Source organism: Fundulus heteroclitus, chromosome 9, assembly GCF_011125445.2.
Source record: "Fundulus heteroclitus isolate FHET01 chromosome 9, MU-UCD_Fhet_4.1, whole genome shotgun sequence".
Taxonomy (NCBI): domain Eukaryota; kingdom Metazoa; phylum Chordata; class Actinopteri; order Cyprinodontiformes; family Fundulidae; genus Fundulus; species Fundulus heteroclitus.
In genome coordinates, this window is record NC_046369.1 from 23,996,297 (window position 1) to 24,021,571 (window position 25,275).

Below are 25,275 nucleotides of genomic sequence, written 5' to 3' on the forward strand. Positions count from 1 at the left end.
CGGGTTGGATGTGACCCAGTGACTCCTGGTTGCCAGGGATCGAGAGGAGGGACCATGGCGGTCGGGGAGAGCCAGCTCCAGAGGATTATCCGAGATCTGCATGGTACGTCAGTTTTATGTCTGCCAGTGTGTGTGTGTCTGCGTGTGGTTGTAGACTGAGGAAGGAAGGTACCGTAGAGGTACTATTTGCTTAGTAAGCGTATTACTGAAGCTTGTATCAGCATGCAGCTAGACGATAAGCACATGGCAAGGGGCCACCATCAGGGATCTCTTGTAGTTTTTGAGACAGATACAAGGCAATGTTATTAAATGCACAGTTTGGACAGAAAACTGTTTCGCCATCCGTCCACTTTCTTCTCTTCTGATATGTCTGCATGTGAAATTCAGATGCTGTTGCAGAGCTTGCAAAGGAGTACAAGGAAAATGGGGAGCCAATCACAGATGACAGCACCAATCTGCACAAATTCTCCTACAAACTGGAGTATCTGCTTCAGGTGGCCTTTTGAATTTAAATCAACCTAATAAACAATGACAATTACACAATTCATTGCTAAAAACGTAAATAACTGTATATTGAGACAATGTAAACGAATGTTTGACAAAGTGTTCATCTCCCTGTGGAGGATATTGACCTGAAATTGTTTTCACGCTAACTCAGTTTGACCAAAAGGAGAAAACAACTTTTCTGGGCACCAAGAAGGACTACTGGGATTACTTCAGCGATTGCTTGGCTAAGATCAAAGGAGCCAATGATGGCATCCGTTTTGTGAAATCCATTTCTGAGGTGTGTCTGTTGTCTATAATGTTCCCATAATTTTGGCACTTCACTTCTTAGTCTTAGTCCTTTAAATTTATGAGACTTATGACACGGACATACGTTCAAGATTGGCTTCCATGTGGCTTTAATTCCTTGTGCTTTAAATTTTGTGATTAATTTTTAGTCATTACTTTTGAATTGCCGTTGGTATCTGAAAACGGTCGTTCTGTTTTTTGCTTCTTTAGCTGAAGACATCTCTAGGAAAGGGACGAGCATTTATCCGCTACTCCCTCGTTCATCAGCGATTGGCTGACACCATGCAGCAGTGCCTGATGAACCAGAGAGTCACCAGGTGAAACAGCCCCCGCATTTCCGCTTTTCAGTTTTTCACATCGACATAATAGGGATCAATATTAAGTATGTATGGGTTTGATGGAACTGTAAAAGAGAAACCAAACAAAAACAGAAGCCACATTGCTAGGTTTGTTTTAATTCAGTTTTAACAGAAGTGGAGAAAGAAAGCAAAAATCTTGTGAAGTGAGAGAGCTATAACATAGCAGTCTGTGTAAAGCAGGCAGACTATTTGTTCTGGTAAATTATTATAAAATGAAAAAGAATAAAAGGTTAGTTGAGTTTGGCCTGTTATGATTGAAAACAACATAAAATTGACAATTATTTTTCATATAACTTGTCCTTAACTTTGCACACAAAAAAGTCTTATGGGGAAAAAGATTGGGTTGGTGAAAAGACCAAGTTTAGAAAAAAAAGGACGTTGCGTCCGATTTTATGATTATGGCTTCCTTGTTCAATCTCAAAACAATGTTGGTTTCATGTTATTGTCCCCCCCCCCCCCCCCCCCCCCCCCCACTGTTATACTTCATCAATTTTGCTGTATTGTTTTATTGCTACATACGGAAGTATAAGTATAGTGAAAGACAAAAGAAATTTACATGAAATAGTACCAGTTCTGTAAAGTCTAAAACAACTGTTTTCCGTAAGTCATTAGAGTCCACATTTGGGTGTGATTCTGTAGGTATTTATCGAATAGGGGATATACTTACTACTACGCCACGTTTTTTCTAAAAACAAAAAACAAAAAAACTAAAAAAAATTAAAACTGGTTTAAAAATCCAGTGTGATATACTGATATCATGTGTGTAAAAGAGGGAACAATGTCACTCAAACTGGAATAAGTTTGCAACCAGGAACTGGAGTTTTGAAACCAGTTTGAGCTCGATAAGAAGATAGTTTACGTTTACGCTCATCTGATTTTACAAACTTGCATGAACTCTTTAGTTCTTCTGCTGCAGATTTTTCAGACTTCTTCCAAACTTAGTTTAATGCAGCTTGATTTATAATGTGACAGTTTTGTTTATGTTTCTGATTCGGTTCCATGCAAGCTACCTTAATCCAGTTCTTTACAATTCATCTCCATTTTGCCGGAATCATCTCAAATGATCTGGAGAGTTATAGATGTAACAATAGTTTGCTGTTGTCAGCCTATTTGTCTTCCATCAAGGGTATCATCATTATTCACTAATATGGCCTTTTAATATTGCTTCTTGATTTTCTACTCGGCCTCTCCCACAGCGACTGGTACTATGCAAGAAGCCCCTTCTTGAAGCCTCTCCTCAGTGCTGACATAATCAATCATCTGTACGAGCTCAACGAGGTGCAGTTTGACGTGGCGTCCAGAGGTCATGATCTCGACGCCTCGTGGCCAACTTTTGCAAGGTAACGACGCAGATAAAAGCTAAAGTCAACCACAAAACGCCTTCAAAATCAATGTAGAGCTTTTTCTCTGCACCGCTGTGGTTTTATTTTGCCAAGATTCACCAGTAGCAAAGTTTTGAGAAAGAAAATTCACTCGGAGGAAAATACTGCTTGTTTTCTACTTTTAAATAAGAGTTTCAAAAAGGCAAATTTTAAGCAAACCTCAAAACCGTTGCTGTGGTAATATTTTTCCGTAAAAGACGTCCCTTATTTTCCGATCTACAGGAGGACACTGGGAAGTGGAAATTCACCAGGCCACATGTGGAAACCACCAAGTCGTAGTTCCAGTATTAATAGCCTGGCCAGTTCCTACTCCCAGGTAATTCAAATTTTAATGCAAAAACAAATCTCATTTGAATAGTTTTAATTACTGCCTTTTTTTTTTCCATTTCAACCATATAGCAAGCGCCTGAGTGTGCCTCCAGCCCAGACTATGGCCACAGTTTGTTGAATGATCTCAATGATTCGCTGCCGGCCTGCGTGGAAGACAGCAACACGGTTGAAGTCCTTCGCCTGGAGCTGGATCAGTCAGAACTAAGGCAGAGAGATCTCCTTGATAAGGTCCGGCAGCTTGGCGAGGAGTCCGCCGAGATGAAAGGAGTGATTGAAGAGCTTCAGCGGCAGCTTGACGTGTCGCTCGCTGCTCAAGAAGGGCACCAGGGCATGCAGGAAGAACTCAGAGCCCTGCAGGGGAGAGAGGTTGCTCTTTCCAGGCAAGTGGAAGCACTCAGGGCTGAGGAACAAAACAGGGAAACTCGACATGCCTCGCTTCAGGAAAAGCTGGCAGCTGCTGAGCACAAGAACATAGAGCTCATGGCCAAGCTGGACGGGGTTCTGGATGAGAAGGGACAGCAGGCTGCCAGCCATTTTGATTCAGCGCAGAAGATTCACGAGTTGCTGGACAAACTAAAAGAGGCAGAGAAAGGAAAGATCGAGGCTGTAGATGAGATGGTGGCGAACAGAAGACAGGTAGAAAGGCTGGAGGAGGAGGTAAGAGCCAATGAGATGAAGTCAAAGGAGAATGAAACAAAACTCCAGGCACTGCTTACAGCTTTGTCTGAGGAGAAGGCCAAGTTGAAGGTAACAGTGGAGGAACAATCCAGCACTCTAGAAAAGCTTCAGGGGGAGCTGGCAGTGAAAGAAAAGGAGGCAAGCAATCTACAAAGAGAGCTGCAGGACCTCCAAAGGTCTCTGGAGAAGAAAGAGCAAGAGTTAGAGGAGGTGAAGGGGAGGGCAAAGCAAGAAAGAGAAGAGATGCAGAAGAATGTTGATGACTTGAAGGGGTCTTTAGAGGTAAAAGTTGCTGAACTTACTGTGCAGCTTGCAAACAAAGAAGCAGAGCTAAGCTCCGGCAGTGAGACACTACAAAAGCTTGAAGCCAAGAACCAAATCCTGACCACAGAAAAGGACAAACTGACCATTAGCCTTGATCAGCATGAGGCTAAGGTCAAAGAACAGGCCGCTACGATAGGAGACTACCAAGCAGAGTGCAGCAGTTTACAAGAACTAAAAGAGAAGCTGCAGGCCAAGGTGAGAAGAAACGAGGAGCACCAAAATGAGATGACCGAGCAAAGAGCGGCGCTCGAGGCTGAGCTGGCAGCTCTCAGAGCTTCTGAGAAACAGCTTAGAGGCCAGGTGGACGACGCCAAGATGACAGTGGACGAGAAAGAGAAAGCGCTGCGCGAGGAGAACCGCAGTCTGGATGAGAGTCTGCAGCGAGCCACGATGGCTGCAAAACAATCAGAAACGGCGTCCAAGCAGCTGGAGCAGGAGAACCAGACTCTGAGAGAGGAGCAAGATGAATTAAAAGCAACTCTTAGTCGCATAGAGACGGACCTAAAGAACGCTCACATTCAGATCGGCGAACTGGAGAAAAACCTGGAGGCTTCAAACACTAAAGAAGTCAGTCTTCAAGAACAGCTCAATGCGAAAGAAGAGCAGATTGAGAGTAAAGAGAAGGAAGTTGTTAAGTTGGTGTCAACGCTAAAGGAGTTGGAGGCTAAGGAGAAGGAAACGGAAATTGCCAAAGCCAATGCAGAGGCAGCTTGTGCTAAACAGGCCGAACTGATTGAAAGGGTAACATCCGAGAAACAGGCAATGGAGACACTACAACTTCAGAGGAGCTCAGTCCAAGCAAAGGAGAACCAGGAAGTTTCGGCCAAACTAAATGTGGTTGAAGGCCAGTTGGAGCTTAGCAGGCAAGAAGTCTCCAGGCTCCAGGCAGAGATCCTGGACCTGAAGGTGCAGGTGCAGAGATCTGAGGAGGAAAAGCTGAAGTCCCAAGCACAGTTGGAGATCACAGAGGCCCAAAGAGACGAAGCTAGGGCTCTGACTGAGCAGCTAAAATCCCAAACAGAGACAATGAACCAGAAGCACATAGCAGAGCTCCTGGAGTGTAAAAAGAAAGAAGAGGCGCTGGTTCAGCAGCGCGATCGAGAGGTAGCTGCCCATGCCGAGTTAGCCGCGTCGTCCGCTGCCGTCCAAGAAGAGCTGGCTGCCCTCAAAGCAGAAAACAACAAGCTGGGGCTGGAGAACACAGAGGTCCGCGAGAGTCTGCACAGAGCAAACACCGAGATGGCAGAGCTGGGGATGACCATCTGCAAGCTGAACGCAGAAAGGGAAGAAGCCAGCGAGCACTTGGCTGTCGACGCTGCTAAGATCGGGGAGTTGGAGAAGGAGGTGGAGCGAATCGAGAAGTGCATGAGCGACCTACGGCAGGAGAACAGCAGTTTACGAGAGGAGCTAACGCAGAAGGAAGCCCTGCCTGGGACCATTACGGCGCTCCAGGAAGAGCTGGAAAAAGCCAAGAACCAAGTGCGCAGCGTCAAGGAATGCTGCCGAGAGGAAATGGATGCCGTCAAGTTCCAAATGAGCTCCGAGACCATGAGCCATCAGGTTCAAATAAAGGTGAGTTTAAGCAGACCTGTCAAATCATGTGCCGCTTCAGAGACAATCAGCTTTATTGGCTGCTTCAAGGATAGAAATGCTCATTATACTGATTTGATCAAGACCAGAATATCAGTCAAAAAGGTACGCGCAGCTGCCCAGTTAGTTTAAAGAAGTCTGTTCATAACAGCGTAGAGTGGCAGTGTGCATCTACGCATCAGTGAAGGGAGCCTAATGACGCTGTCCTAAAGTTGCTTTGAAGAACGACGCGATGGATTTGTGATACAACCAAATATTGACCAAATCGATACTTTAGATGTGGTTTGGGCGAGTGTGATGTTTTCACAGATGCCTTACATTGACTAGACCAGGGGTCGGCGACATTTACAACAACCTTTAAAATCATAAGAACCATCTTTGCCCCTGGTCGAACTAGACAAATGCAATTGTTTTTTAGGTTTTGAAATAAAGAAAATCACAAAACTTTTACGGAACGTTAAGTTGTTTTATTGAAAAAAACAGTGAAAAAAACAGTACTTTGCAACCAAAAGACGAGGAATGCTTTAAAGCATTCCTCACAGTATTAGCCATTGTTTGTAGAAATGCGATGCATGTATTGCCTGAAAGCACATAGGATTGCTTAATTCTTTTACATTTTTTGCCAAAATTATTAAGAGCCACAGTGGAGTGTCTAAAGAGTCACATGTGGCTCCTGAGCTGCAGGGTGCAGACCCCTGGACTGGACCAAACTAAAACCAAATCAAAACCATTTTATTGTAACTGGCTGAATGTTTATGGTGATTGTGGCACCGCGAGCTAAACCTCCACTTAAAGGTATACTATGCAACCGGGGTTGATTTTCCAGCGAGGCTCCCCCCAGAGGGCGAAAGTAAAAGTGCACGGTCGTAAAGATGCTCAGCTGTTCTCCTGATTTCTCCGTCAAGCCAGGCGGGGTTGTTTTGAGCTTAACAGACAGGCGAACGCAACGAAAAGTCGGAAAAACAGCAGTACAAACAATGACTAACACAGTGAAAGTATGAACATGCACACAGAGAGAGAGAAACCATTCCAATGTTACTTACAATCGCATCAGCAGAAACGCGAGGTCCGCGTCAGCCTTGCAGCCTTCTTTTTCTTTTAGCTCTCGCCATTCGGAAAAAGCTTGCCCGATGTTCACCCGTGTAGGACTCTTCTCTCTGTCCAGAGCCTTTTTCCTCTTTCTTGCCTGCACCAACATGGGCTTTCGCTGTTTTCTCGCTGGTTCCGCCATGATAACTGCACAAATATCGCCACTGCGCTAGCAACGAGCATGCCTTTCACTGGGGGCGTGTAGCAGTTCTCGCCAAGACCGATTCTTGCGATGCACGAGACTTCTGAGCCTGTGGGTGCGGGCTGAGAGCTCCTGCAATTGCAAGTACGGTATTTCCCCCACAGACCACCAGGGCGGCCGAGAAAACCTTTGTTCGACCTGAAATGACTCATTTAGTCATCCAAAACGGTATGGAGCACATTAATTAACTGAAAAATGTTGCATGGTATGTCTTTAAGCCTAAAGAGATTTGCAGTATATAAGGGGGTTTTTCCTTTAGGACTTGCCTGTAACCGTCAGCATCCATCTTCCCATCAACTATGGCCCACCTGTCCCAGATACAAACAGCATCCCCACAGCATGATGCTGCCGCTGTCTTGTGTTACCATAGGGATGGGGTGTGGAGTGAGATGTCCAGTGTTACTTATCGCCTCAATGAAAAAACACTAAAGTTCACTTTTTGTCTGACCAATGCACCTTCTTCCACATATTTGCTGAAGACAGGATGTTTATCTCAACAATATCTTCCTACTTGCCACGCCTCCATAAAGGACAGATCTGTGTCTCCTACCTGAGCTGAGGACCCGTGTGGCTCCTCCAGAGCTAACATTGGCCTCTTGGGAACCTCTCTGCCTAATTCTCGCCTTGTCTGGCCTGTCACTTTAGTCATGTCTCAGTAGGTTTGCAGTTGTTCCAAACTTTCTCTGTTTTCTTGGATGCAGGATTGAAAACTTGCCCGCGGAGCTACTTTAACTTCGGATTCGGTTGTGCCACCAGGATTGTTTACTTTTCTTTCTTCCTTTTTATAAGATTAAACAACAAATATTAGCAAAGCTTATGAGCTTCTCATCGGGTTCTGTTGTCCTTTTAGTCCTAATTATATTTGGATTATAAGCATCGTAAATAGTTTTTAATTAGCATAAGCGTTTCTGAATTGTTAATAGCCCCGTCCCAGCTATAGCCTTTGCAGAAAGTAAGATTAATTATTTAATCCTCTTTTCTGGTCATTTCACAGCAGTAGTTAGTTTAAATTGGTGAAATTAGCTCTTTTCATCGCTGCCTTTTAATTACGTCTACTATGAGAAAAGTATTATGTTGGACCTATTTGTATACAGAATGTCCCACAGAGAGGCTGTGGAATATCATTAAAAAATCATTATGTGCACAAATACATTTATTGATAGAAAGTTTCACTTTGAGTCGGGATTAAATGAAGGTGCCAGTGCAGCATGATTAGGTGAATAACAAACCAACGTGTAAAATCATCAGCGTGCTTTATCAGTGTTGATGTGTGGAGGAATTGTAAAGCGTCTTTAACTCTTGTTTTTTTACACTGCAGGCTGTGACTGAGAGTTTGGAGAAGGTGGCAGGACAGCTGGAGGAGGAGCAGAAGAAGGTGTCCAGCTTGGAGGCAGAAGTGTCTGAACTTAAGGTTGTCATCTTTTAAGAAGATACATTTTCATGTTTTTTTTTCCATACCTTTACTTTATCAGACAGACACAATGGAAAAGCTGCAGAGCTCATATAATCTAACCGCTCTGATTATTTTTTCGCTGATCAACATCCTTTGATTGCAGAATGAAGGATAGATGCAAGATATCTACAGCTCTAATCAAGTGATTGGCTCACTGAGATGCCTTAGATGATAATTTATCATGTTCCCCCTAATGTTTAGCAGGGTTATACGTTTATGTTATAGAGTTGAACTTTCAAAGAAGGCTTATCTAAGATTGTAATGATGTTTGTGATTTTTTTTGCCTTCACTCAGCCAGGAAAACACAGAACTGTTCTGGTATATTCAAACCCTTTAAAATTAAAATAAGTGTCTGATTGGTGATTTCTGCTTATTTTGTTTACAAAAGGCTGCGAACGAGAAATACTTGCAGCTCATTGGTGAGAAAGACGCTTACATCACGCAGGCGGAAGCCACCATCCGTGAGAACGAAGGCGAAATTCAGCAGCTGAGGAGCTCTGCGGCCAGGTGTGGCCGTGACCTCCAGTACCTTTGGATGCATGTTGTCGTGGTGAAAACATTGACTCATTTTCTTGTTGCTTCAGTTTTGAAGAGGCACACTTGACCGCGCAAACCCTCTGTGAGGAGTTGAAGCAGAAACTGGAGGCAACAGAGGCGGCGAAACAAAGTCAGTGTCTGACGATGACCGCAGAGATCGACGACCTCAACAGCACCAAGACCAACCTGGAAGAGAGGCTCATTGAGCTTATAAAGTAAAGTGAACTCTCTTTGCTGCCTGCATGCACTGTTTGTCCAAAGTGCTTCATCTGGTTGGTATGATCCTCTGGCTGTAGTTGATTTACCGGTGATTTAGGAGAGTTATTGCCGGTTTCAGGGACTCCATTTATCCGGTTTGATTGCATTATTCTTCAAACGTGAACCTTGAATGGGTTCATTCCTTAGACTCAGACAGCGGTGAGCTCTATGTTTGGTTTAAGTGAATGCACATATAAATAGACCTATACCCAGCACTCACCTTAACTGATGGCGCCTCTAGAACTGACATGAGGAACAAAAAGGAAACTAAATGTACCTTATCTTGTAATGGGAGGATGCTGGAGTCAGCTCTGCTCCCTGTGCCTGTTGCCAACATGAGATTAAGCTCTCTGCTATCCTTTTTGTCTCGGTTTCAGATGTTTTCAACATTTAAATGATATTGCCCTGCTGTAGAAATGGGTAACTTTGGCAGAGTAGCTATTATCCTGTTACCACTTCTTGAATTTTAAAGAAAAACACCCATCTTACTTGGATGTCCTGTTCTTGTGTCTTACCCATTTTGAAAAGAAACATTTTTATAGACTTCGTTTCTTCTAGTGATTGTTAGAAAACTTTGGGTTTGTAACTCTGCTGCTTGCTCATAGTCATATTAGGTCTGTAAATGGTCTCTAATGACGCCCAGGACACATTCACATTAGCTATTAAGGGCTAGAGCAGGGGTCTGCAACCTGTAATAACCTTCCCTAAAAATGGCAAAGAAACAAAAAATGGTTTTCAATATGGATATGATGACAAATGCAGGTTTTAAGCTTTTAGACATTTTTCAGTTTTGGAATAATAGCACTGAATCCTTCATCAGGGTTACACCTATAAGTACTCGTAATATTATTTTAGATCTATTTTTCTGGTTATTAGATTGGAAACTGTTTTATATAATTCTCCACAAATATCAACATCTTAAAGAAGTAAATGTATCCATACTCATTTTGCAAAGGTTTTATTTTTCTATATTTTAAAACCTTAAAATAGGAATATAATGGTACTTCTTTAAATAAATTACAATATTCCCTCTAAAGTCATATTCAATAAATTTGAATATTTGAAAAGATTATTTATTTCAGCTCAACTCACTAAGTGAAACACATTGTATAGATTATTTCCACACAAACTGATGTTTTCAAGCCTTTATTTGTGGTAATTATGATGATTTCTCCTTCAAGCTAATGAAAACAATACATTTAAGATAAGAATATGAAATTTTGGCTTAATAAAAATGATGTTTAATACCTACTTAAATGTTGCTATTTCCAAAAAGTACTTTAGATCTGATCAATAATCCTCATTCTGATTTATTGGATATGAATGTAGATATTTATCCAAACTCATCAGCTGTTTTTTCCCCAAAAGGTCATGTAAACATGTGACTCTAAAGGTTTTATTTAGCCAGACTAAGTGCAAACATGTCTCTTTGTAAAGCTGGCAGACTCCTTGGCTAAGGGTGTTTTTTTCAGCTAGAAAGGGTTTGGGACACAAAAAGAAGGAAAGGTTTACGCTCCACCTCCGACTGACAGATTCATGTGTTCATTGGTGTTAATTTTAAAGACGAAAGCCTTTTATCACCAGGGATGACCTGGCTCTGAGAGCCAGAAAGTGTTGTTTTGTTTATTGTGACTTGGTGAGGAAGAAAGTGAAAGCTGGAGCACAGAGACGGACCATTACTAAAGAAGAGAAAGGCTTACCCTCTATCAGTTGTTTCTGTTAGCTAGGCTTTTCTTTTCACATTGCATTCCATCTTTTTACTTCTTGAAATCATAATTTAAAGACATGAAAATAAGTTTGCTCCAGTATATTCAGCATTATTGTACAAAGTGGAAAATAAGCATTTGACACCCTGTTTTGTCAACTTTATTTCGTCACACCCACTTTTTAAAGCTTCTTACGATCTTGTGCCTCGCATGTTTCAACATTCTTGGTCTTTGAAAATGCATTTTGTCTTTTTCTGGGTGACTTCAGGGACAAAGATGCTCTGTGGCAGAAGTCCGACGCGCTGGAGTTTGAGCAGAAACTGCGAGCGGAGGAGCGCTGGTGGTTGGTGGACAAGGAGGCCACGCACTGCCTTGGCTGCAACGGCCAGTTCACCTGGTTTCTGCGCAGACATCACTGCAGGTGGGCATAGGTTTTTACACTGAACATTTATTCATGCAATGCATTCCGAATTTAACCCCCCCCCCCCCTTTTTTTGGGAAAAGATAACCAGTTCCTCTGTTTATTATTTCTAGACTTTGCGGCCGCATCTTCTGCTACTACTGCAGCAACAACTTTGTCACGACGAAGCACAGCGAGAAGAAGGAGCGCTGCTGCAGCGACTGCTACACGCAGCACAGTGCAGTGGTGGAGAGGTTCACGGAGGCAGAGCTGAGTCCTACAGACGTGCCGCCCCCCCCAGCTGGAGCTGGGCCTCAGCCGCCTCCTGAGCCAGCGCCGTACAAGCCCACTCCCAGGGTTACAGGTGGGAGACGTGTTTAAAAGATGACCACTTCTCTGCTGTTACGTGTGAACCTCAAAACTTTGCTGTGTTTGTATGGTTTTCATGGTTTAGCTCTTTGATCACTGGGGCTGTATAAAAATTTCAGCAGAAGTGAGAGGACTGACTGTTCCTAACAGAGGAACAGGGATTGAAACCCTTGCCACAGAAATTCTGCTTAGTACACAAAGAAGGAAGAAAATGACATTTGCTTTTATGTTTTTACTTTCTATAATTTCTTAAATGCAAAAGAAAACAAAAACAAACACTGTGGTTTAATAAGAATGCAGGGACTTTCATTTTTGTGTCTAATGTTCAAAAACAGGAAGGTTCAATGTACATTTAGAGCAATATTACGTTTAAATGTAATTTAAACACAGGTTTGTTGTCATGTGTTTATTTGCTAACTATAAACAGAGGAGTCATCCTTATTTGTGAGAGGAAAAAAATCCAACAAAATTGATTTCCATTAGATGTAGACATGAGAAGATATGAGTTATAATTTGCAGAAATTACGCAAATTTCTACGCTAATTCAGATGTTTTGGTCCATTCTTATTCTTCCTAAAACTTCCAATTGATTATAGGATGTATATATTTGTATATAGATTTGTATTTACTTCTGCTGGAGTTGTGCATTTTAAAGGTTTACCTTCCCCTTTCTGTGAATGGGGAAGGTATGTCTATATACCTTCCCCATTCATAGAGGGCATACCCCTTTACATAGGGGATGCCCTCTATGTAAAGCCCTCTATGTCTTTACATAGAGGGCTTTATAAACCTAAGAACACAGAGATATTTGTTTTTTTACCAGAGCGTTGCTGAATAAACTTCAACAAAAGATAAGAAATAGCTCAGTTTTTTAAAGGATTCCCAGGAATCCTAATTTCTTTATAATTCTTTATATATTATTATCTAATCATTTTTAAGCAAAGTATTCTAATTAAACTTTTGTACAAATCAGATCTTTCTTTTGAACATTTGGCTCTTTGAAGATAAACTGGCAAGTCGTATGAAATTAAATTCAGATTTAATGTACCATCAACACAAGGTGACGACTGTTCCTAAAAACACATCGGACACTTTGCATGTTTGAGTCATGCTTCGTAAGTTAAATTCATGATTTTTCTCCTCAGTGTCAGACCCCAACAACAAATCTGAGGATGGAGGTTATGACATCATCACAGAGGAGGAGGTGAACGGCGTCTACGACAGCGATAACAACTCTCAGACCACAGGAGGCTCACTGGAGGGAGAACAAGACCGCCAGCTTCCAGGGACACGCGAAATGTAAGCACAACGTTTCTATCAGAGAGCCGTAGGTGAAACTACAGGTATGCAACTACTGGTGCACCTAATGCATCTGCATTAAGGCCTGCGGCGGCGTTCAGATGTGCCAGTACCCCATTGAGTGAGCATCAAAAGAGATGTTTCAGAGGAAAATGTCCGTGTCGTACTTTGCTGCTTGCCTTTCAGAGCCCTGCTTTCTGTAGCATTGTGCCAGATAGGAGCAAAGCATCGCTTCATATATATGTAATTCCATTGCGTGTCTTATAATTATTACTTTAGTGAGGACTAATGGATAGTTTGACAGTCAGACAAGTGAGCAGACTGAATAAAGGGTGATCGTTAGCAGATGCATGCAGTAAAATATGAAACGACTTTCCCAACCAGACAGGAAGAAGCGTATTTCAGAAGAGAGCAGCAAATGAGTAGAAGGAGGAACATAGAGATCTGATGATGCGAGTTGATCGCTTGTTTTTGGCCTTGGTACTAATGGCTGCTCTTTCAGTATAGAGCCTTCCCTCTTCACAGAAGCCGTGCACTTCCATTTGGTACGAATTAGTGTTTTATAACAGTGCTTTACCAGACTGTGTCCCGCACAGCCTGTGGTCTTTCAGTATGCTTTCCTAAAATATGTTATTGAACACCTGACATGCAGAACATGCTGTTGTTCCTGTTTCACCGGTAGAGCTTCCCCACGTTTTACTAGTTTGCTGCCATTATTTTTATCTTTATAGTTATATTGAGCTGCAACTGCGATGAGTATTTGTCTTTAAATGTGAAACCTATATGAACAACCAGGTTGATAGAAGCTGTGTGGAGTTAGAAAGATTTCACAAAATATGCTGATATCTGTGGAGGAATCGCCAAATATTATACCGTTTATTACTATCATGGGAAAAAAGTTACCATGATAAGAATTCAGATTAACTCTGACATTAAGCTTTAATTGATGATATTTGTAAAACTGAGAGTGTAGTTGAGATGGAGGATTTTGATATTTGGATGATTTTTTTAATAACAATATTTTAAACATGTAAAAAATGTTTTTTGCTTTCTCAGAAGCTAAAAGGGAATGATTTTGGGGCTAATATCGAACTTTAATCTCTGAAGCAAAATTGAGAGGGGGATAAAACCAAATTCAGCACCACTTTTTTGTTTATTGAGGTACGACTTGTTGCTGTTTTAACTCTAACGGATTTTGTGGACCTGTGGTTCTGGCAGCCATCTCTCTGCTTGGATGACAGGTAAGTATCGGTATAAGTGTCGGATGTCTGGCTGGTCTCAGTTATGGCTCAAGACGGAACCAGATTGCTATTACAAAAAGAGGAACGCACATTGATTGAACTTATTGGGTTAAACTGAGCATGCTTCACACTCTTTATGGAGACAAATGTACTCTTATAACATTTTTTTTGCCTTGAATTTTACAAAAAATAAATGAAACATACCATGAGAAGAAATGGTTCCTTCAGCACAGACAAACGTTTGCTAACATTGTCAACGTTCAGCTCCTTTCTGACCAGGCGTGTTTTGAATCTACTTACCAGCTCAACACAAGAACCTCCTTCCAGGTTGGATTTCACAGACGGATGTTTTCCTTTGTCCATCAGTGAGAGATGTTTATGCTTCATAAATGCAGCTAAAATCACACAGATATATCAAATTAGCCATAATTATATCATGACACTAGTTTGACTCTGTCAACACTTAATTAGATTTACTGTTTATTCAATGATTTCAAAGCTTGACTGGCTTTCTGAATTAAACAAAAACCTTACAAGTGCAAAGAAAGCTTTTGCTGAGAACCACGAGCCGGCGACGCCGTTCCATGATATCATGATGCATTATAATGAGCCAGGTCTGGGCTCCAGCTTGGGCCCGGTGCTGACCCACTATTTGGACATTGGACAGAGCTGAGTGATGGAGATAAAACATGGCTCAGTTGGTTGGTTTTTCAATCTGTTTTGTTTTGTTTGTCACTCCCTGGTCCGGGTCAGGTGAAGCCCAAAGAGAGATGCTGCAGCGTTAATCATCTCCAAGAGACGTGGCTTTTAATTAGTGTTATCAACAATGCATCCTCTGTTTTATCGGCCTGAATCAAAACAAGCCAACTGTTGAATATTCTCTGTCACTGCTGTTTGCTCTGCTGTTGTAAGCAAGACGTCAGCCAGCCTGCTGCTCCTTTGATTATAAGAATCACAGGAGAACATCAAAGATCTCAAGGGGAATTTGGTACACTTTCCTCGTCCTCCGCCTACTGTGTTAGATTGTAACTGAGAGTCTTCTCTCGTTTTCACTTCACTATTAAAAATGAACAGAATTTCAGGAAACAAGAAGTTCTCCGTTGCAGGTGTTTACTTGTTTGTTTCACATAGTGACGTCATGAGCAGCTCTGTTTGGACGAACAGCCTCGCTAACCATAAGTCTAAGTTTTTTTAAGTAAAGATGTTGCAGATATTAAAAATTAATGATGAATAGTTATTAGAGCAACTGGGATCCTAACAGGTGTCGTTCTGCTCTTTTTTTATTCTCCATATGCCATTTCTTTCACAACGTCCTCTGTGCTTCGTGCTGCACAGCCATATTTAGTTTTGACAAAAGGTAGTTTTGACAAGGACCTGGATAATGCAAGCAAAGACAGGCCTGTCTGTGTATTACCCTAAATATCTGCAAGGAATCATTTTGGAGAAATGATTGAATGATTTCCAAACCAAAACATTTTTTACACCATTTGGAAGTCAATGCATCCCAGGTTTAATTATATTTAAGATCCATCCATCCATTTTCCAAACCGCTTAATCCCTCATGGGGTCGCGGGGGTTGCTGGTGCCTATTTCCAGCATTCACTGGGCGAGAGGCGGGGTACATCCTGGACAGGTCGCCAGTCTGTCACAGGGCAACACAGAGAGACAAACAGGACAAACAATCATTCACACCTAAGGACAATTTGGAGAAGCCAATTAACCTAACAGTCATGTTTTTGGACTGTGGGAGGAAGCCGGAGTACCCAGAGAGATCAGCTTCAGCCGATGAAACTAGCGTTAGCGTGGCTATCGAGCAAGTTTTATCGGAATTACAGAGTATTTCTTTGCTGAGCTAATGAGCCTTTACCTGCAGCAGCAAGAGTAGCTTGGCTTGTGGTTGTGTTTTCGTCGTCGCTCTGTTACGAGCGACGACGAATCTGATTGGTTCATTTGGCCCGTCTATCACCAACATAGGCCAATCAGCTAACCAGTATTTTCGCCCCTTCCCAAAATTACTTCAACGGAAGGTTTCCAGATGGATATGCGGAGCAAATCTATCTGCCGGAGTCAGGTAAGTGGCAACTAGCTGTTGAAGAATTTGGATGTAGTCCTTTATTTTGTCCTTGTGAAGGTTTTACAAAGACCAGCCTAAAAGACGTTGAAGAAATTTCAAAAATATATTCTTAATTTATTACAAAAATACAAAAAATATAAAAAAATTATAAATTGGGGCCCAAAAACTGAGGTCAACATAACAAACTACAACTCAGGGAGTAATGCAAAGAACTCAAGCACAAAACTGACCTAACTTCTTCTTCTTCTTCTTCTTGATTTTATTGGCGGTTGGCAACAAACTTTAAGCAGCATTACCGCAACTGACCTAACAAGACATGAGGGGAACTTAGATAGTGGCTGATCAGACCACTGCGAATTCACACACAGGGGTAATTAAACACACATAAACTTAAACAAATACTGGTCAGCACATTACTAAATCTTTAAATTGAATAAATATTAGAATTTAACTTAGTTACAAAAAGCAGAAACATGGTGAAATTAAACTAAAGGCCAAATTTTCCCTTCCCCTGGCAAACAAATGGAACGACCCGCTGAGGAAGTTTGACAGCCATATAAGGACATCAGCTGGAGCTCGTCTGTATGATTTCAGCAGCAGGTCCAGAGGAAACTGGTAACTCAAAAGAAAAAAATAATTTGTTGCATTTAACAAAAGAACTGGCAAATAAAGTTAACTACATGTGTGCACAGCAAATAGCTAACTAAAGAGTCAGAATAATGAAAACAGTTTTAAAGATAAAAATCTAAACTACTCACTAATCAATATGTAAAGTAATATTAAGGAAGAACAGAAAACCATTACCATTCCAGTCTCTGGGTGACAGTTGGGACAGCTGTCACAGTCCTCCTCTTAATGCAATGCATCAGTAACATTGACAGCAAAGCAGCCCCTTAGCGTAATACCATCACCTCCCTGCTTAACAGCTGACAGTGTTTTTAGGCTTTAAAGCTTTACATCGTTTTCTCCAAACCTTTGTCATCGTGGCCAATTAGAGTCTAACTGTTCTCCAGAAGACATTTGACTTCGCTCTCAGTCCACATCAATATTTTCCCTCTGTAGACAGTGAACTTGGCATCAGGATCGGCTTGAGAAGACCAATTTCCTTTCACCTGAGGGTGACAGATGGTTTAAACTTGGACACAATAGTCTCAAACACACTTCAAAACTGCTTTATTTTAAAAGACAAAACAGGCTAATGTTTAACTCCTGGATTGTGTATGCATGTGTATGCATATATCAATGTGTATGCATATATTTGAGCCCGCTCGCTTTTTATGACAGTACGCTGACAGGAAGGGGGTGGAAAAGGGGGAGAGATATGCGGCAAAGGACTGCGGGTCGAATTCAATCCCAGGTCAACCGTGTTGAGGACTAAGGCCTCTGTACATGGGTCGCGCTACCCGCTGTGCCACGAGTGCGCCCCCAGTTATGCATGATTGTGACTCTGTTCGGATGACATAAAATCCACAATAATTTCATAGTTTTAGACTCAGTTCTTAGATTTAAAAACCATTGAAGCTATATGTTGTGATAACAAGATCAGTGCACATACATTTCTAAAAGGCAAAACTGCCTGCAGGAATGAGCATTGCTTAATATTTTTTTTAAAAATTAAGCCTAATGGTGTTAAAATTGCATGTTTAAAAATCTGTTATTTGGTCTGAAATGTGCAAAAAATGTCTAATTACTGATTAAAATGCACAGACTCTAATCTGTGGGTATATTCATTGTGCTCTCTAAATTCATAGTCATGATCCTTATACCTAAGCTATTTTTAACACAGGCTGCTGATCAAGAATCTTTATTGTCACCATGTGTTACCATAGTGATTATCTTTGAAATAGGCATAATATTTTCTCTCAGTTAAAAAAAAATCAATTAGTTGATTGCTCTGACCAACACCTTTTGTGAGCAGCTTAAAGCTTGCAAATAGTCTTTAGGGTCGGGTAAGACTTGTATCCAAGTCAAAAAAATCCGATAGTCTCTTTGCAAACCATATAAACTATGGTGTTGTTGCATGAATTAGTCACCCAACAGTCTTGCCTTTTGTAAGTAATGTGCAACAATTTAAAATTTTCATTTAAAACAGCAATCTTCATGGATTGGTGTCTAGCCAGACGTTTGCTGAGATATCAAAGTGTGCAAATTAGTATTATCAGTCGTGTGTTTGCAAACATGTAAAGGTGTGTTTACACTGAATGCAAACAAGACATATTTTTCGCGTTGATCGACTGCCGTTGGTTGCTTGACATTTCTCTCACAAACAATCTGCACCGACAACGCAGCCAATTTTCCCCCTGCTTGCTTCACCGCATTATCAAATAGGAGGAGCTTCTGTCCTTCTGCCAGTTCCTCCTGTCTGTTCAACTCACAGTGGCAGACATGGATTTTACCGCGTGAGTCACGGTGCTGTATGTACTGTGGAAAGTCGAACAATGACGTCGCCGCCCCTGGGTCCACAAGATCCTCCGGAAAGGCACCTGGTTCGGCGAGTACCACCACCTGTAGCTTCACCTCACTCTAGTCACACGTCTACCATGCTATTCACAGTTTTGCTTCGCTCTATTCGCTCAATTCGTTCCGTTTGCATACCTCGAAATGCGTAGTTTGCATCGTGGACGTTTATTTGTTCCTGAATGCACCTTCACATAGAGATAACATGTAAATCACTCACACCATTTGCATTATTCTCATTTGGTGGGAATGCACCTTAACAGACCCCAAACTTCTCAGCAGGGGGCAATAGCCCTTACAGCTTTTGCAAAGAGGCTGTTTTTGAGTCTATTTGTATTTGATACAATATTTCTAAAGCGTTAACCCTGATTCAAGTGGGAGAAACAGAGCATTGCCCGAGTGGGTGGGATCAGTGGCAATGCGTCTGGCCCTTTTCTGAACTCGTGCAGCATAAAGCATGTCCAGATCTTGTAGACAACATCCCACGATCTCCTGTGCTGTCCTCGCCATCCATGCTAAATCCTTCCTCTCCTGCACTGTGCAGCTCCTGTACCACACTGTTACACCGAGATACAAAATGCTTTCTATTGTACCTCTGTAGAAGCTTTTTAACAGCTTAGTGGAAAGTCCAGTCCGTTTTAGTGTACTGGGGAAGAAGAGCCGTTGTTTGGCCTTCTTCACCAGGTGGGAGGTGTTTACAGTCCAGGAGAGGTTGGAGGAGATGTGGATGCCCAGGATGTTCCTGAGCATCTACACTCTCCACTACTTCCCCCCTGTATGCAGAGTGTAGTGTGTTCAGTCTTCTTGGACATCCCCTAGTCCACTATGACCTCCTGGGTCTTGCTGGGGTTCAGGATCAGGTTGTTCCTGGAGCACCACTGTGTCAGGTTGCAAACCTTCTCTCTGTAGTGGATCTCATCATTGTTGGAAATGAGACCCACCACAGTGATGTCCTCCGCAAACTTCCCAACCATGTTTGTGGAGTGGATAGCAGAGCAGTCAAAGGTGAAAATGGCTGCAGTGACTCCTGGTCGGGGGAATATAATTTTGCTCTATTTTCTATCCTTCTTAACAGGGGCCCTGGAGATATGACCCCCGATGAAGACAGCGTCCCTACGGTTCAGGATTTAGAGATTACCCTTCTCAGATCAGGAGAAGTCTCGTGAGTATTAATGTTTCATAAATTTCACATTTGTACTGGACTTTTTGTGAATGAATCATTTGTTAATGGGTCTTAAAATGGGGTTTCTTACAGAGTCGCTGTCCCTCTCAGCATTGCTGATATTTCCCAGTTTGGTGATGGCTCCAGGGAGCTCTTCATCAAGTCCAGCTGCTATAGCACCATTAATGTATCTGTGGCAGACTGTGGGACAACTATCGGCTGGATGTTCTCCTCGGAGCCCAAGAGCATCTCCTTCAGTGTGGTTTTCCGGGAATCCAGCGACAGCGAGGTGGAACACTCAAAGGTAGAGATGCTCATCACATGCTGCTTTATCTTAGTGGGCGGCAAATTTCAGGAACTGCTCTTTTTACTTTCACATGGCTTCTTGAAATGTGCAGCGCACATGTCTGAACGACGTGGACATCTCTCCGCGTCGTTCTGCCTTGACAGCAATCTTCTTTCAGCCCCGCAATTGTCAAAGGCAGAGATGTTACATCATTTTTTAAGTGCTTCTAGCGGCTGAATAAAATGCTTTTCTATTGTTGGAAAGATTGAAAGATGGAAAGCTCACACAGAATCTTTCAAAAGAGGAAGTTATTTACAGAAACTGCTGACTGAAATTGAGAGTACCTCCTACGGAGACGAGTAATTTTGCTTTCAAAGTCATACAGGCTGAGGTAAGCAGCCTCAGACAGACTGTGGCCACAATCTGCATAAATATGTCAGGTGTTTTAGATGGTTTATGTCTTCTTATTTATCATTTTCCCGGCAGTCCCAACATCCCACCTGCAGATATTACTTTCTGCTGTGTGACTTTAATATTTTCAGAAGTTATATTTGTTACAAAGTTTGCGAGACTTGATGATTGTTTGGTGATTTGGAGCGTCGTTGTGACATTCCCTGTAAAGTATCTGTCCACAACCGAGATTTGAGATTGGACGATGTTTCTGTTCTGCTCTCAGGTTCTGATTCCTTTGACGCGCTGCAATTCCCATAAAGAGACAATTCAGGGACAACTGAAAGCGCGGCACCCTGGCCTCTACACACTCATCTTTGACAACTCTTTCTCCAGGTAGGAAGCCGGTGTCATGCCAAACTGTTTCTTGGCTTGTCGCTGAAAAAAAAAAACAGACCTTGAGATATATGTTGCCCCTCCTGGTAAAGCCTTAGAATGAATCAAGATTTTATTGCAGGATGAATAATTATTTAGGAAATCCCTTTATTTTGAGGACATTTAAACAGCTGTGCAACTTTGTTTTGCCAAAGGTGTGGTAGTTAATCTTCTCTATAACATTTCCCGAAGCTTAAGCATACAGAGAGGGGATCTATGACCATCATCCAGAGTTAGGGGTCCTCTTTTATACTATTCTGCTCTTCAGCTTTACCAAACAAGTTTTCTGTAGTATTTGGGGACAGAGATGGCTAAAAAGGAAGAAGCTTGATTTTATATCATTACAATTTCAGTAATGATTTGGTCATATTTTTTATGTATTTTTGAAAAACTCAGCAAGGACAGTGTTCAGTTCTCTTGCAGAGCCTCCCAGATATTTGAGGTTTTAAAACTGGCATGACGTCACAGATCCTTCCCTATATTCAACAGTGGACAAGAGGTGCTTTTCCAAATATTCATCTTTTGCTTTTTGCCAGATCCACCTTAAATGATTGTAGCTGAGAAGTTCAGTGTAAAGCGACTATCGGCCATCGTAGGTGAAGTCTTTCACAGTGAAAGAAAATGACTGGTTGTGAGGTTTCAGTCGTTGATCCGTGCTCTTTTGGTGTGATAGATGCACTGACTTCAAGCAATACCTGCAGTACCTTCCCCCTTCCTACTGCTGTCTCTTTTCCCTCACCACCTGTCCCTCTTTTCACCGTCCAACTCTCCCGATAAGTGCACTGACGTCCACAACCTGCTGTCCTTTTATTGTTGGACCGATCTGTCAGCGCTCTGATGCAGTTGTGCTGTAGCTGCAAGTTGTGCCACCTGCCATCTTTCGTCTTGCTATGCTACAAGAGTTATTGTCACATCGCGCTCTCACGGCGCGACACATTCGAGTCCTGTAAGACATCTGAAATCCTAGAGTGTGCCGGGTTTAGGTCACTTCTGATCCGACCAAAACATGTAGCTCTGGGTGAAGTCCCAGTCCAGTTTTAGCAAACTCCATGTTTATGTTTTTGATGGGTGAGCAGAAACGTTTGTTTTTCTGACCTCACTCCCAAACACGAAGCTGTTGTGAGGACGGCATCTATTGGTTGTCATGGGGATTTGTTGACCCCCAAGATGCCTCTTTTGTCTACAGTTCTCTATCTGGGACCTTTGGAGGTTTTCTTCTTGTAGCCGTTTGGCCTCTTGTAAGGATCAGCACACATTTGGCTTACTTTAATTGCATGTTATTTTGTCTTTCCATTATTTAAGAGTGTCTAAAGAAATGGGCATCTGTCTCTTTAAATGCTGGTCCTCTGAGGAAACAAATACTCAATGATTACTAATGAAAAGTTCATAGAAACTATAATTAACTTAAGAAAGCGAAGTACGAATTAAAGAAAACACTCTAATCACATCTGTTTTATGTGATTGGGGTAGTAACTATTATGCCACTGGTTATTTTTATTACAAAGTTGTTTCTTAACATGAGCTGTACTCGCATTAAAGTTAGTATTTCTTCAAAATCTTTAGTGTAGGAGAGCGTGCTACAGCAATACAAATTTGATGACCTCTGTTTCCATTTGTACTTTCATCTGACTGTTTTTCTGTTCCTCAGCAACTAATTGACTTTTAAACAACAAACCCTTTATTTTAATCAGGTTTATCTCCAAGAAAGTGTTTTACCATCTGACCATGGATAATCCTGTGATCTACGATGGAAGTGATGGACTCTGAAGCTTTGTGCCACAGACTCCCACAGATATGACCGTGTCGTCTCTGTGGCAGATGAAGGGAAACTGACAAGATCTTATGGCAGTGACTGTATTTGTTTTCCTTTTTATAATGTAAACCAAGTATTTTCCCAAATGTTAAGCATTTAATTATTTGTTTTTTGAGTTTTTGAGATGTAGTTTTAAGGGTGGGCTTAGTGGAAAAGAGGTGATATATATTTCAAGGAAATCTATGCACATTTTAGCGTGTGTTTTTTTTTTCTTCATTTTAATCGACTTGTAAACTTTTTTAAGTTCATTTGGGTATTTCTGTATTTTGTGGTCTGTCCATATTTTCTCAAATATTTTTAACGTTACTGATATAAAAACATCACAGAAAGGTTTTAACACATTGGACATTTTTAATGATTTATGAAGATTTTCAATGAAATTGAACAGAAAGCAGAAGTTGAGGGATCAGGGTTTGATTTTAAAAACGACTTGTCTGGACGTGGTTACATTTGCACTCCGTCATTGTGGGAAGGAAGTTAAGCGGATAAAAAAAAAAAAGCCACATTTTTGCTTCACAACCAACCACAGGGCTTGCACTCTTTTCTGGATTGGTATTCAGTTGTTCTGCGATAATTTCATATCTGCCTCCATAGATGAGGAAATTACCTTTTTTTTTTTTTTTTTAAAGGACATCCTACCTTCTGAATGAGGCATCTCTAAACAACAGTGGTGCATATGTGGTTTTTAGGGCCTCTTAAACTTCTTTACTTCCACAGGCCGACTTTATGGGTCGATAAAGTAATTTTACTGACTGTGAGCTAAAAAGTTCCTGTACCTTCAAAGTGCCTTTTGATTCTCACTGCCAGGGATATGTGTTAATTTTTATGTGCTTAAAATATGACTGAAGATATCAAACGGTAAAACGTTGTGCAGACTTTAAATCTATTCGTATGTACACTTTATATATATTTACATAATGCGTTTGGATCCATCAAATGAATTGTTTCAGTTGCTCTCTGTTTGAGATTCCTGTGCTGTTTTTGTCAGAGTTAAAGTTTTTCCTTCACTCTTAGGACTTTAAGTGATGCAAAATTATTTTCTGATTTGTCTGAGCAAGCCTTTAAAAACAATCACTTTAACACACAACTTCACACTACCTAACAAACCAAGTTTGCAAAGGGCTATTTCATTCAAATCTTCCATAAATTCTATCATGTCTCGTGGTTTTTGTTGTTTATGCCATAAAGGTTGTAAACTGGAGCAAATTCTATGCAAAACCTAAACCTTTTAATTGTTACACATTTGAGATGTTTCAATTATATTTTCTTCCTCAATGACTTGCACACGGGAATTTTTCTACTTCCTTCTTTTTGTAAGAGTAATTTTTAAAGAAATGTTGCTTGAGACATTGTAACAGCCAAGTGAGAGACACAACAATCTGCCAAATAAAGAAATAAATGTGAGAGGAGTCATTATCTCGTGTCTTTTACTCAGTACAAGAAATGTGTTTTGCCTGGGAGTGGGACTTATCTTGATGTTCAGTTTGCGCATAATTTTCTCTAGATATACAAGGCTGTGTGAAAGTATTTACACCCCTTGAACTTTTTCACACTACAGCCATGAACCTCATTGTATCTGATAGGGATTTTAAGTGACATCCCTAAAAAAAAAAAAACATTCAGTGCAACCAGTTTTCTCCTAAAGCGGCCTAATTAGCCCAGTTATGGGTATGTTATGAATCTTATTATAAATCCTGCTGTTCTGTGAAGGTCTCAGAGGTTTGTTAGTGGACAAAGCATCATGAAGTCGGACCACCGCAGACATGTCAGAGAGAAAGTTGGGGAAGTTTAATGCAGGGTTAGGTTTATATCCCATTTTCTGAACATCTGACAGAGATTTAATTGTTAAGAGTATGGAACTGCAAATCTCAGGTGGGATAATCATTTCCCGTTTCCCACAAACAATGAATCAAACAATCAAAGAAATGGCTTGTATGAAAGAGAACCCAACCAAACCTAAGTCCAGTTTGAAGTGAGCCATGGGCCATGCAGGGGACACAGCCATTGTGGAAGAAGTTGCTTTGTAGCAAAATGCTGTATGTGACATTAGTTAACACCTGCTCATCACCCAGAGCTCACCATTCCCACAGTGAAACATGATTATGACAGCACCATGCTGTGGAGATGTTGTTTTTTTTTTTCAGCAGGGAAACTAATCAGTTGATGAAAAAACAGTGGAATAAAACCTGCCTTTAAAAGGAGTCAGATTGAGGCGAGTGTATCCATTCCAGCAAGGCAGCCCTATAACCAGAGCTAGGAATGGTCTACAATAGATCAAAGGATATTCATGCGCAACAGTGGCCTAGTCAAAGTCCAGGCCCTAGTCCAACCGAGGATCCATGGATTTGAAAATCCGCCTACTTTAAATGTACTCAGTAATTTGAGTCTATCACATACCCCTGATAAATGCATTCAGGTTTTTGGTTCTAACGTGGGGGGGGGGGGGGGGGGGGGGGGGGGGAACGCGACGAAGTCATTTAGTGTGAGTTTGGCGACACCACGTGGCCTGTCGCATCAAAGCATCCCATGGCAGTAAAATGTGTCAAACTTCAAAATAAAAGCCTCCATTGCGGTTTATAGCGCTTGTATATATTACTGAAGAGTATCTAAATATATGACTATGGCATAACTGTATTCTGTTTATAGCGG

General features: G+C 41.5%; 1 protein-coding gene across 1 annotated transcript; it reads left to right on the forward strand.

The window, feature by feature from the left end:
• On the forward strand, window positions 1–24,042 carry fyco1a (FYVE and coiled-coil domain autophagy adaptor 1a). The gene is made up of 17 exons (XM_012864820.3): window positions 1–103; window positions 388–494; window positions 659–784; window positions 1,003–1,109; window positions 2,348–2,491; window positions 2,756–2,849; window positions 2,933–5,437; window positions 8,065–8,157; window positions 8,588–8,706; window positions 8,784–8,951; window positions 10,969–11,121; window positions 11,235–11,464; window positions 12,615–12,768; window positions 19,616–19,702; window positions 19,796–20,006; window positions 20,665–20,774; window positions 22,505–24,042. Exons 1-17 carry the CDS (start codon window positions 55–57, stop codon window positions 22,578–22,580), a joined length of 4,533 nt encoding a protein of 1,510 aa, XP_012720274.2. The 5' UTR covers window positions 1–54; the 3' UTR covers window positions 22,581–24,042.
• The last annotated feature ends 1,233 nt before the right edge of the window (window positions 24,043–25,275 follow it).

Bases quoted from the DNA above. Each gene is read 5' to 3' on its own strand.
- fyco1a (XM_012864820.3), top strand. From the start codon at position 55: ATGGCGGTCGGGGAGAGCCAGCTCCAGAGGATTATCCGAGATCTGCAT. The intron at 785-1,002 runs GTGTGTCTGTTG...TTGCTTCTTTAG, and splicing joins TTGTGAAATCCATTTCTGAG to CTGAAGACATCTCTAGGAAA. The intron at 11,122-11,234 runs GTGGGCATAGGT...TATTATTTCTAG, and splicing joins CTGCGCAGACATCACTGCAG to ACTTTGCGGCCGCATCTTCT.